General features: G+C 41.3%; 1 protein-coding gene across 1 annotated transcript in view; it reads right to left on the minus strand.

Moving 5' to 3' along the window:
- The window catches only part of LOC122556968, a 309989-nt gene extending 297318 nt beyond the window's left edge, over window positions 1-12671 (minus strand). The window contains exon 1 of the mRNA XM_043704202.1: window positions 10031-12671. Within this exon, the coding sequence (XP_043560137.1) occupies window positions 10031-12499 (2469 nt within the window). The 5' untranslated portion in view covers window positions 12500-12671. The remainder of the gene's footprint in view (window positions 1-10030) is intronic.
- Between the last annotated feature and the right edge of the window lie 1583 nt (window positions 12672-14254).

The raw sequence follows: 14254 nt of genomic DNA on the forward strand, positions 1-14254 counted from the left end.
CGGGGGGGAAGTTGCGGTCCTTGAAGAAGGAGGCCATCTGTGTTGTGCGTTTTTGGAACTGGTCCTCCTGGGAGCAGATGCGGCGGAGTCGAAGGAATTGGGAGAATGGGATGGCGTTTTTACAGGGGGCAGGATGGGAGGAGGTGTAGTCCAGGTAGCTGTGGGAGTCGGTCGGTTTGTAGTAGATGTCCGTGTTGATTCGGTCGCCTGAGATGGAAATAGAAAGGTCGAGGAAGGGGAGGGAGGAATCTGAGACTGTCCAGGTGAATTTGAGGTCGGGGTGGAAGGTGTTGGTGAAGTGGATGAACTGTTCAACTTCCTCGTGGGAGCACGAGGCGGCGCCGATACAGTCATCATGGTAGGGCCTTTAGGAATGTAATGGAAGGGAGGGATCTTGGAGTTCAGGTGCATGGTTCTGTGAAGCTAGAATCACAGGTAGACAGGCTTTTGACACACTGGGCATCGAGAACATAAGTTTGGAAGTTATGATGCAGTTGTACAGGACGTTGGTGAGGCCATACGTTGTGTACTGTGTTTAGCTTTGGTTGCCTTGGTATTGGAAGGGTGTTATTCAACTGGAAAAAGTGCTGAAGAAATTTACAAGGATATTGCCTGGAGTCAAAGGACTGAGTTATAGAGAGATAACATAGAACATAGAATAATACAGCACAGGAGAGACCCTTTGGCCTTTGACGTTGTGCCGACATTTTATTCTACTCTAGGCTCAAACTAACCTGCATACCCTTCATTTTACTATCATCCATGTGCCTATCGCAGAGTCACTTAAATGTCCCTAATGTACCTGAAACTACTACCACTGCTGGCAGTACATTCCATGAACCTACCACTCTCTGCATAAAGAACCTACATCTAACATGTCCCCTAAACCTTCCCCTAATCATCTTAAAATTATGTCCCCTCGTGATAGTCATTTCTGCTTGTTACTGCTTGGAAAAAAGTCTCTGTCCATCCACTCTATCTATGCCTCTCACCATCTTGTACATCTCTATCAAATCACTGCTCAAATATCTTCGATCAAATGAGAAAAGCCCTAGCTTCCCCACCCTTGCTTCAGAAGACATGCCCCCCAGTCCAGGCAGAATCCTGGTAAATCTCCTTTGCACCCTCTCTAAAGCTTCCAAATCCTTCTAAAAATAAGGTGACCAGAGCTGAACAACACATTCCAAGTGTGGTTTAACCAGGGTTTGTAGAAATCGTGGACGCAGCTCTAGAAATCGTGGATGTGTTGGCGATTATTTTCCAGAGTTTGATAGATTCAGGATCTGTTCCTGCGGATTGGAGGGTGGCTAATGTTGTGCCACTTTTTAAGAAAGGTGGGAGAGAGAAAGCAGGAAATTATAGACCAGTTAGTCTGACCTCAGTGGTGGGAAAGATGCTGGAGTCAATTATAAAGGATGAAATTATGACACATCTGGACAGCAGTAACAGGATAGGTCAGAGTCAGCATGGATTTATCAAGGGGAAATCATGCATGACTAATCTTCTGGAATTTTTTGAGGATGTAACTCTGAAGATGGACGAGGGAGATCCAGTAGATGTATTGTACCTGGACTTTCAGAAAGCTTTTGATAAAGTCCCACACAGGAGGTTTGTGAGCAAAATTAGGGCGCATTGTACTGGGGGAAAACTACTGACTTGGATTGAAAATTGGTTGGCTGACAGGAAACAAAAAGTAGTGATAAATTGTTCCCTTTTGGAATGGCAGGCAGTGACCAGTGGGGTACCACAGGGATCAGTGCTCGGACCGCAGCTCTTTACAATACGTATAAAAGATATAGAAGATAGTATTAATAGTAACGTTAGCAAATTTGCTGATGATACAAAGCTGGGTGGCAGGGTGAAATGTGAGGAGGATGTTCGGAGATTACAGGGTGATCTGGACAGGTTAGGTGAGTGGACAGATGCATGGCAGATGCAGTTTAATGTGGATAAATGTATGGTTATCCACTTTGGTGGCAAGAACAGGAAGGCAGATTACTACCTAAATGGAGTCAAGTTAGGTAAAGGGGCAGTACAAAGAGATCTGGGTGTTCTTGTACACCAGTCACTGAAGGCAAGCATGCAGGTACAGCAGGTAGTGAAGAATTCAAATAGCATGCTGGCCTTCATAACAAGAAGGATTGAATATAGAAGCAAAGACGTTCTTCTGCACCTGTAGAGGGCCCTGGTGAGACCGTACCTGGAATATTGTGTGCAGTTCTGGTCTCCAAATTTGAGGAAAGACATTCTGGCTATTGAGAGAATGCAGCGTAGGTTCACGAGGTCAATTCCTGGAGTGGCAGGACTATCTTATGTTGAAAGATTGGAGGACTGAGCTTGTATACCCTTGAGTTTAGAAGACTGAGAGGGGATCTGATTGAAATGTATAAGATTATCAAAGGATTGGACACTCTGGAGGCAGGAAACACGTTTCCGCTGATGGGTGAGTCCCGAACCAGAGGACACAGCTTAAAAATAAAGGGTATGCCATTTAAGACAGAGAGGAGGAGAAACATCTTCACCCAGAGAGTGGTGGGTGTGTGGAATGCTCTGCTCCAGAAGGCACTGGAGGCCCAGTCTCTGGATTAATTTAAGAAAGAGTTGGGTACAGCTCTCAAGGATAGTGGAATCAAGGGTTATGGAGATAAGGCAGGAACAGAATACTGACTGAGGATGATCAGCCATGATCATAATGAATGGTGGTGCAGGATCGAAGGGCAGAATGGCCTACTCCTGCACCTATTGTCTATTGTAGAGCTGCAGCATATCCTCGTGGCTCTTAAACTCAATCCTCCTGCTAATGAAAGCTAACATCCTATATGCCTTCTTAACAACCCTATCAACTTAGGTAGCAATGTAGTGGGATCTATGGATGTGGACAACAAGAACCCTCTGTTGCTCCACACTGCCAAGAATCCTGCCTTTAACCTTATATTCTGTAGTCGAACTGAATGACTTCACACTTTTTCAGGTTGAACGCCATATGCCACTTTCCAGCCCAGCTCTGTCCCTTTGCAACCTACAGCAGCTCCCCACACTATCCAAACTCCACCAACCTTCATCAGCAAACATATTAACCCACCCCTCCACTCCCTCATCCAAGTCATGTATAAAAGTCACAGAGAGCAGAGGTCACTCCTTGCGGAAGACCACTGGCCACTGAGCTCCAGGCTGAGTACTTTCCATGGACTATCACCCTCTGTCTTCTGTGGGCCAGCTAAATCTGTATATAGCCAGCTAAATTTCTGTGTATCCCATGTTTCCTTACTTTCTGAATGAGAATACCTTGGGGAACCTTATTAAATGCCTTGCTAAAATCCATTAGTACCAAACCCACTGCTCTACCTTCATCAATGTGTTTTATCACATCCTCAAATAATCCAATAGTGCTGGTGAAGCATGAAATGCCCCTTACAAAGCCATTTTGATTGTCTCTAAGCAAACTATGCTTTTACAAACAATCGCATCTCCTTTCTCTTCGAATCCTCTCCAAATAATTGCCCAGCATTGACGTAAGATTGACTGTTCTGTAATTCCCAGGGTTATCCCTATTTGCTTTCTTGAACAAGGGAAACATTTAGCACTCTCCAATCATCTGGTACTGTTCTAGTCGACAGTGAAAACACAAAGATGATCGCCAAAAGCACAGCAATCTCCTCCCTCACTACCTGTTAGAATCTTGGTATATCCCGTGTTACCCAAGTGACTTACCTACCCTCATGTTTTTCAAAATTTGCTTCTTAAAATTAAACCATTCGAGCACATCAGCCTATTTCACACCGTGGGCACGAAAGACAGTATCCCTCTCGCTAGTGAATACCGAATCAAAGTATTCATTCAGGACCTCCCAACCTCCTTCAACTCCAGGTAAAAGTTCTCTCCACTATCCCTGATCGGCCTTAACCTTACTGTGAGAAAGTGAGGACTGCAGACGCTAGAGATCAGAGCTGAAAATGTGTTGCTGGAATAGCGCAGCAGGTCAGGCAGCATCCAAGGAGCAGATGAATCGACGTTTCGAGCATGAATCCTGAAGAAGGGCTCATGCCCAAAACGTCGATTCTCCTGCTCCTTGGATGCTGCCTGACCTGCTGCGCTTTCCCAGCAACACAATTTCAGCTCTTAACCTAACTGTGGCCATCCTCCTTTTCCTCACATAAGTGTAGAACCCCTTGGGGATTTCCTTAATTCTACCTGCCGAGCCTTTTCCATGCCCCATTCTAGCTATTCTAAGTCCATTATTTGGTTCTTTCCTGGCTACCTTATCATCCTCTGAAGCACCGTTTGATCCTTGTTTTCTCAACTTCAAGTAACCTTCCTTCTGTTGTCATCCAAGATACCTTAACCCTACCATCCCTTTCTTGCTTCATTGGGACAAACCTATCCAAAATTCACAGCATGTGCTCCCTAAGCAACCTTCACATTTCAGTCATGCATTTCCCTGCGGATGTTCCTAGTTGATGCTCCACAGTTACTGCCCAATAGAACTGTATTCGCCCTCCCACAATTAAACATTTTCCCATACCACCTGCTCCTATCCCTCCCCATAACTATAATAAAGGCCATGGAGTTCTGATTAATATTACCGAAATGTTTTGCCACTAAGAAATCTGACACCTGATCTGGTTCATTGCCAAGCACTAAATCCAATATCACCTCCCTTCCAGTCGGCCTATCTACATATTGAGTCAGGCTGCCATTCTGGACACACCTGAGAAAGTCTGATCGTCCAAACTATTTGCACGAAGGAGGTTCTAATCAATATTAGGTAAGTTGAAGTCACCCATGACAACTTCCCCGTTACTTCTGCACTTCTGGGGTTCTATAGAAAACGCTCAATATAGTATCTGCTCCATTCCTATTTCTGACTTCCAGTCAGTAGACAAATCCTCCTTGATGACATCCTTTTCTGCAGCTGTGATACTCTCCCTGATTAGCTATGCCACTCCCCCACCCCTTTTTGCTCACTCCCTATTCCTTTTGAAACATTTAAACCCCTGAACATCCAACAACCACCCTGAGCCTGTGATATCCAAGTCTCCATAATGGCGACAAGGTCATAGTTCCAAGTACTGATCCATGCTCAAAGTTCATTATCCTTATTTCTGACAGTTCTTGCGTTAAAATAGACACACATCAACTCAACATACTGATTACAACTTAACCATATCAACTGTGTATCCTTCCTCTCAGACTCTCTGCACGCTTTACTTGCCTGTTTACCAGTTGCCCCATTTTCTGATCCGTAGCTCCAGTTCCTATCCCAACTGACAAATCAGTTTAAACCCTCCCGAAGAGCTCTAGCAAACCTCCTGCCCAGGATATTGGTGCCTCTCCCCTTCAGGTGCAACCTGTCGCCCTAGTACAGGTCCCATTTTCCACGTAAGGTAACCCAACGATCCATATATCTGGAGCCCTCCCTCCTACAACAACTGTGCAACCACATGTTCAGTTGCACTTACTCTCTGCTCCTAGCCTCACTAGCCCATGGCACCAATAGCAGTCCTGAGATAATTACTCTGCTCGTCCTGCCTTTTATCGTGCATCCTAACTCGCTATATCCACTTTTCAAGTCCTCATCCCTTTTCCTAGCTATGACATTGGTACTGATATGTACCACGACTTCTGGCTGCTCATCCTCGCACTTAAGAATCCTGTCTACTCGATCTGAGTTATTTAAATGGGACAATTTAGGACTCTTTGCTTTAGAGCGCAGGAGACTGGAATGGGGTGAAGGTGTGGATCTCATCGACGTTTATATGATCATAAGAGGCATAGATAAGGTGAATGCACTCAATCTTTTATGCAGATTTGTGGAATCGAGAACTAGAGGCCACCAGTTTAGGGTAAGGGGGAAAGAATAAATGGAAACCTGAGGGGCAATGCTTTTACATAGAAGGTGGTACACATACAGAATGAGGCGCCATGAGAAGTGGTTGAGGCGGAAACATTAACAACAATTTGATGGTATTTGGGCAAATGCATGAATAAGAAAGGTTTCGAAGGATCTGGGCCAACTGCAAGGAAATAGGATTAGCCTAGATAGACATTTTCTTCGGCATGGAACAGTTTAGGCCAAAGTGTTTCTCTCTGAGGTGTAAGACTCTGTGCCTCTATAACTCTATAACTGCATACTGTTCGGTAAACTAAAATGTAACAATAACAACACAGCTTAATTGGGTCACAGGTTAGGATTCGACAACCTACTAATCCTTCAACCCAAATGCAACAACGGTACATATGTTCCTAGCTGATCCAGTTGTGATTTCAGCCCTATTTCTTGTCTACTCATAGCTTTCGATTCCTTCATCTTTCAAAACCCCGTCTGCTTGCACATGGAATTAATTTCACAACGAAATTTCTTATTTTGTTCTGTGGAAAAAGATTCTGGTGACTCCACGAAAGAATTATAAAACTATCATTCGTGTACTTCTGGGGAGGGAGACCACTTATTCTGAAACTATATCTTAATGTTTTGTAGCCATAAAAGAAAAACATCCTTCTTATAGCCAGCCTAGGAAATACTCTGATCATCTCACATTTCCCCAAATTCTAATGGGCACAGAGCCAGTATCCAATATCCCCTCATCGGATTGTCCTGCCATTCCAAAAGTGTTTAAAGAAAACAAAGTACGAGTTTGGAAGCAAAGAATACAATTTAATCCCGTGTTCTGTTTTCTGAATATGTACTGGTGAGGTAGATTATTCAAGGTCTAACATTTTAAAACATAATTTAATGAGAAATGCCACCTGCTTCACTTCCAGAGCTGATTGCATCCAAAGGATCAAGCCAAGCAAAGTGATTAATTTTCTTAAAAAATCAGAAGGTGCGAGAGAAACTCGGCAATTCTAACATCACGTATGAAAAGAGAAACGGTGTTAATTTTTTTGTGTTCAATGTGACTCAACTTCAGAATGAAAGTGGGATGGAAAATTATGTTTTCTTTATGACACTCACAAGGGCGAGGAGGAGCAAGAGCATGGGTGGCAACCGTACAACTAATAAATCCTATGTACTTTGCTCTCAGCACCCTCACCATCTCCTCCAATTGCTACAACAAGTCTTTGGCGACAGTGTAAAAACATCATTTTCCAGCCCTCTTCAGTTATGAAGAATTGTCCTGTTGGACTCAAAATGTTAACAAATTTCATCTCTCCACAAATGCTGACACTCTCATGGACTGGAAGACGTTTAGACTACAGAAGGGGTTTGTTCAGCCTATTACCTGTCGTCAACAAAGGTCTTACTGTCCTAATCCCATTTCCATTCTTGTACCATCACACTGGCCTCTAGCAAATTTGCAACTCTGATTAGTTTCTAAAACACTTTTTAAAAAGTCAGATCTTGACAATCGACATTAATTTAACTTTATTGACTATATTCATTTCTATTAATACCAAGGATAACTCTCCCTAATCATTTTTAAATGTGCAAGAGCTCGCTGAGAATGGCTTAACAGCTTATTTCTGCTCCTAGTTCATTTCTTTGCATGTTTATACATATTTGTCGACTAGCATCTTCATTAAGTAATTCATACCTGTTGAATACTTTTGGATGTAAAATCGTCATGCTTTTAAACGTTGCCACAAAAAAAATCAGAATTCTGTTTAATGTAAATAATGAAATATAGTAATTAATAGTTGTTATAGTCGCTATCTCGCAAAATAAATCTGTTTTCACGACCGCAAAAAGTTTATAAATTAGCATCTCACCATCACCCACTCAATGGCATCTGGTAAGAGACAATAAATGCTGACCGAGTCAGCAATGCACACGTTCCACGAGTGAATAATAATAAAGAAATCTCATAAATTAGCACGTAAGAGCATCTGTGATGAGAATTGTTCTTCATCAAACCTAACCAAGTATGTCTTTAATATGCCTTTTGTATCACTGGTGATTGTATTGCTGGCTGCATGTTGCATCATTTCATGCATAACATTCAGACGGATAAATTAAGTATGTATGTCGGTGAATGGTTAAGAAATTTATAGGATACAAAATGCAAGTTTCTTCAAAACATCGTACAATAATTAAGAACATATCCGTTTTGCACACTACTGATTATTTCAGTAGTTTATTTGATCCAAGCAATTCAAAAATAATTGTGAACTCAAACGTTTATATATCATCTAACAAAAAAACACACAGGTAAATAACAATTAATTTTCACATTACAATTTGTGAAAAGTCTTAATATCGTTGGAACCATGCTGGGTAATGGAGCCATTAAAAAGAAATCCTTCAATGACACATATACGGAAGTCATTAGTTCAACGTTGTTGCAATGGCATCGATGGTTTGCTATTAATCATTTGGGAAATCCAGTGAACTCTGTCATTGTCCAAATGTTGTTGTTATATTCTGTAGTATGAAAGATAAAGCATTTCAACTTTAGCGTAAATAATGCATGGAGAATATTAATAGAAGTGCACAGATATAACCTGTTAGTTCTATATGATAGGGAAACAGACAATAAAACTTCCAATTGATCGAATTGACATGCAACTACTGCAATCCAATCCCACTAATGCATAGAAAAAAAAATCCATAAGGAATATTAATACAATTATTTATCAATATTGATTTCTATTGTTTCATAACTATTGAATAGACAAAATGTAGTTCATAATTTGATTAATTCACTATAATAAGTATTTCTTATCTTCGTTGTTTGGAGCATGTTATATTGGAATACCAGCATAGTAAGCCAAATCTACTTGTCCCAAAGTACAATATGTGTTTAGGTTGCAATGCTTGCAATCCATCTCAAATGCCAGTGAAAATGTAAAATTCCACACCGTTTTAAAGGTGCGCTGATATAACTATAACAGGAGTCTGTCAGAACTGATGTATATTGACCATGATATTTAAGTTCAAAAGGTTGACCAAGGGAGTCAAATTAATATCACTGGGCTTTTTTTCCCATTATGCACAGTTCACCCCACTGTGAACAATGGATTAGCGATGAGGCACATTTCACTGCATTAATTTTGTACGAAATTTAGCGAGAAATATTGAATAATTTTCGAGTTTTTCATGTATTTTCTTTTCAATTAGCCATTGGGAAAGAAGCTATGCTCCTCGAAAAAAACATCGCAAGTTTAGTTTTCACACGAACATTTCAACGAAATCTATGGGTGTCAGTTATACTGCTTATCCTTTTGGGCCTTTCTGAGGTTGCGTCCTAATTTTATAAAACATGAATATCCCTTTAATATACAAGTCTAATTCTACTGCGTGTTTTTATTTGGGGGGAGGGAGGGGGCACTGTTCAGTGGAGTGTGCAACACGGATTCCGAGAAAAGTTACACCTGGCATATGGTTCAGGATCAGCTAGCGGATGCATTTGCTTTCACTTGGAGTATAGTCGGGCGGAACACTCTCCAGATGCATTGACTAAACCGGGACTGCCAATGAATCTATCGCAAATGGCCCTGGCCCAACCCGCCTCCATTCGCTGCCTTTTCGATTCCTGGCAGTGGCATGGATAGTCCAAAGATGACCAGCCATATGTGCATATTACTTACTCTTTCCTACTGGACACAGTGTGTACTCAATATTATCTTCCACTGTTCTCTATTGAAACGATCGGGTGTTCTCTCGGTTCCTTTGAACAAAACCTACATTCTGGTAACATTGCTATCAGCGAAAAAAAAGATAGCATGATAGCATGACGATGTTCAGCATCACCTTTACGCACAGAACATGTTGAAAACTTAACCCTGTGCGTTTTGGCAAAGAGGAAAATGTCAGAAAATGAAATATGTTAGTTGATTCATACTAGTGAACAATGTTAAAGTACGATTGAGAGATATTAATTTAATCCTGTTAAAAACAACAAGAACGCTACCGTCATAAGTTCAATTAAAAGAAGAAATAAGGGAAGACATGAATGGCATCTGAATCATTGTGGAGTAGACCTTGGAAAATAGCCCGAGGTTTCGAACTTCTGAAGTCTTTTGAAATTCTTAGAAAACGCAGCAGGTATTGAAAACTAAACTCACATTTGCATCAATCTTGGCCACGTACGTTTAACTGTTCCCCTTTGCGATATCTATCGTTCAACGTAATTGTTTCGTCAGCGTGCTCTGTCGAGGTGTTGATAGTACTTTCATTCACTTCACTGCAGGGCAAAGTTGCATCGTAGGGTTTAATGAACAAAAAGTCAGTTCCCTGTGCATTTGGGGATAAATACATCCTATAGTCCTGGCGATTACGAACAGAGATCGTTTGTTTTTTTCCAAGATAGTTCAGATATTCTCCTGGAGACTGCCTCTGATTACGGCTATCCAAAGAATTTGAACCCGCGCAACAAAACTTAGAATTGGAATCACGAACGTGTGTACCTTGACGCAATTTAACGACAAAAAGGATGATAATTGCCACAAAAAATATCAAGGAAATTGTCCCCAAAGTAATTATTAAATAGAAATTAAGATCTGAAAAGTACTCGGTTTTCTTAAGGAAATCACGCGATTCAACGAATGTTTCATTAGCGCTGCTCATTATTGAAAAAAATAAGGATGCTTTGCTCGAAAGGTTTGGCTCTCCGTTGTCCTGCACGAGGATATTCAGACGTTGTGTAGTGAGATCTTTATCAGTAAGTGGCCGAGCTAACTTGATTTCCCCAGATTGAGGCCCTAAACTGACTAGACTACTGTCTGTAGCTCCAAGTAATTGAAAGGAAAGTCGTGCATTCTGGCCAGAATCTGCATCAGACGCGATTATCTTGGTAACTAAATATCCCGGAAATGCTGATTGAGGTACCTTTTGCAACGTCGCCGAACCATTTCTCGTTATAGGAGAAATGATTACGGGGGCATTGTCGTTTTCATCGAGAACAGTCACAGTAACAGTAGTGCTACTACTCAGTTTAGGAATTCCATTATCCGTTGCTTGCACGCGAATTTGAAAGCTTTTTGTTTGTTCATAGTCAAAAGAACGTAGCGCATAGATGCTTCCATCGTTGGAATTAATATCAATATAAATTGGAACTGAAAAATCTTCGTATTGGTTACCCAGAATAGAATAGGATACGCGCGAATTTTGTCCAAAATCGGGATCCAAAGCCGTAACTGTAAAGAATGAAATACCCCGAGCATTGTTCTCTTTCACGTATACAGTATATAAAGACTGCGTAAACCTCGGCGTATTGTCATTTATATCTGTTACGAACACCACAATAGTTTTATTTGTGTAAAGAGGTGGAATCCCAGCGTCCCAAGCAATAATAGTCACATTGTACAAAGGAACCATTTCACGATCTAGTATGCCATTTGTAATTAACTTATACTGGCTCTTCAGAGATTCTTGGAGTTTAAAAGGACTGCCCGTAAGCACTTGACAATCAACTCGCCCATTGTCTCCAGTATCTCTATCCGTTACACTAATTAAAGCTATTGTCGTACCTAACGCCGCATCTTCAGGGATTGCATTGGATACGGAGGTCACTTTAACTTCGGGCGTGTTGTCATTGACATCAATTAATGTGACCCGGACTTGAGTGTGTCCCGCCAGTGATAACGCGCCTTTATCTGCAGCTTGTACTTCAATTTCGTAAACAATTGACTCTTCAAAGTCTAGAACACCTTGAACTTCAATTTCTCCACTTTCAGCGTTCAGCCTGAACAGCTGACGCACCCTTTGAGATGTATGTGTGTTGAAAAAATATTGTACCTCAGCATTCGTCCCTTCATCTGCATCATTCGCTTTGAGCTGGATGACCAAAAAGCCTTGCGGGACATTCTCGAGCAAGCTGACTTCATACTTTTCGTGTTCGAACACAGGCGCGTTGTCATTCGCATCCAGAACTGTAACTATTATTTCGGCTGTACCCGATTGCTCCGGAATGCCACCGTCCATCGCCGTCAGTACAAGATGAAATGTCGAATCTTTTTCTCGGTCCAAAGACCTCTCTAATAACAACTCAACAACTATACTGCCGTCACTTCGGGTCTGTGTGTTGAGACCGAAGTATTCATTCGAACTGATCCGGTAAGCGCTGACAGAATTGCTGCCTACATCCAAATCTTGTGCGCCCTCCAGAGGAAAGCGCGCTCCTGGGGCAAATGACTCTGCGATTTCCACGAAAATCTTGTCCTTTACAAATGTAGGTGAATTGTCATTTATATCTCTCACCTCCACGTCAACGCTATATATTTCCAAAGGATTTTCCATCACAACTTCAAATGAAATTACGCAGGTTGAAATATGCCCACAAATTTGTTCTCTTTCTATTATTTCAGAAACAAATAAAATCCCATTTTCTAAGTCGACATCGAAGTATTTACTCGTCTCATCAGTGACGAGACGAAATTTGCGAGTGACCAGTCTCCTAATACTTAACTTTAAATCTTCGGCAATATTCCCCACGAAAGCTCCATGCTCTAGTTCCTCCGGAATTGAATATTGAATTTGCCCCAAAACAATATCAGTGACGAAAAATAAGCGAAGTAAACAAAGCAGGGTGCGCGATGCTAAGCTCCGTCCTTCTGCCATGCTATTTTATTGCTGAATCGATGTATACACGGAATAGAAATTTGTCTTGAACCGTTTGCACTCAGTTATTTTTATGAGAAGCCATAATAACTGCAAGTAGCGATGTCAAAGTTGAAAACAAACGTGAATATTCAACCTCCGCCTTGCAGAATAACGCCGCAATATTTAGCTGCAGAGGTCCTTTGTCTTCTTGCTCGAGTCCGATCAGAGATGAAGGAGGGTAGATCTCTCGGAGCAACCGTGCTTTCTATTGGTACGAAGCGTCACGCAGAGTCCAGCCCAATTCAAGCATTTAAAGCGAGGCTGTTTCAGGACATAGATAATTTTTAATTAACCTTGCACAACATAAATACCATCTACTTCTGGGGAAAAAAAGTATGCTACTAATATATTCATTTACTTATTTAAAATCACTTTAAAAGGGTACGACTACCATTGACTATTTGTCCCCCTTTACATGTAACTTTGACAACTTTTCTGACTGTCAAACACTTCACACAAGTAATGGCTTCTTTCTAATGATATATATTTAAAATAATGAGATATGCCATGACGGATACAAGCAAAAAGTATATCGAGACAAATCGTCTCAATTACGTTTTTCCAAACGCTGTTTACAATACAGTTTTCACATGATTTATTCGCATATTTAACATTGCTTTCATGACTTCCTCATTGTCAGAGAAACTCAGTCTGGGTTTTGGTTTATTTCTTAATATCTGCAGAGAACAATAGTACATTTCCAATCCGAATTAAAAGGAATAATTAATAAAACAGATCTTAAAGGTACATAATGACACATTAACAGATACCCAAGTGGGCACTTTATGAGAAAACTGTCCAGTTGATTCCCATGCCCTATTCCTCAATAGACCTATAAAATCGTTCCAATTAAATGTATAATGAATTGCTTTGTAACAGTTAATATAATTTGATTCCATCACTTGTTCAGGTAATTTGTTCAGGTTCGCAAATCCCGATGGCTAAAACACAGCATAATCCTTTGACAATTAAAAAAAAACTGCCTTCGGTTAAATCGCCACTCACGAAACAAAACATTTGTTTCCACTTTCCTTATTAAAAACAGCATATAATCTCAAATATTTCGCGTAGGTTTTCCCCTACGCATACCTGCCCTGAGGTGGGCAAGCCCGCTTCTGCTACATTTCAATAAAACGCAAACCACATTCCGAGTTGTGTCGTGCAAAAGTCCTCATAAGCATCATACTGTACTAAAGGGTTCCTAAAGTATCCAGTTCTAACCAGGACAATATCCTCCAGCTTAGATTTAGCAAGTGATCTGTAAAGTATACAATGCAGTGACGAATGTCTCAAATGTCGTCCATGCGCCTGCAGTTGCAAAGGGAGACCCACCTCAAACATACATTCACGTACTTATGCGAAGCTTTTCAATATTTAGTCGATGATTTTGCTCGACCGGTGTGCAGTCTGATTTCTTAAGGGCCAAACGGTTTAGATAGCTGCATCCACGAAGACTATTTCTCCGACAATTATTCGTATTTTTCTTTCTTTAAAATAACACGAATTTTCTTTCATATTTCCTTTGGCGGATGTGAAGCGTACTGCGGAATGCAAAGCGAACTGCATCAGCTGAAGTCTCATGGCCTCCAATGTCATAGCGCACTTGTCACCAATCTCCCGCGATATACACCTGCCACCACGCACCCTCCCCCCCTCCCCATCCCACCGCCCGCGGAATGCACTCACTCCACTCTTAGCAGCCACCTCTCCATT

This window comes from Chiloscyllium plagiosum, chromosome 14, assembly GCF_004010195.1.
Source record: "Chiloscyllium plagiosum isolate BGI_BamShark_2017 chromosome 14, ASM401019v2, whole genome shotgun sequence".
Classification (NCBI taxonomy): Eukaryota; Metazoa; Chordata; class Chondrichthyes; order Orectolobiformes; family Hemiscylliidae; genus Chiloscyllium; species Chiloscyllium plagiosum.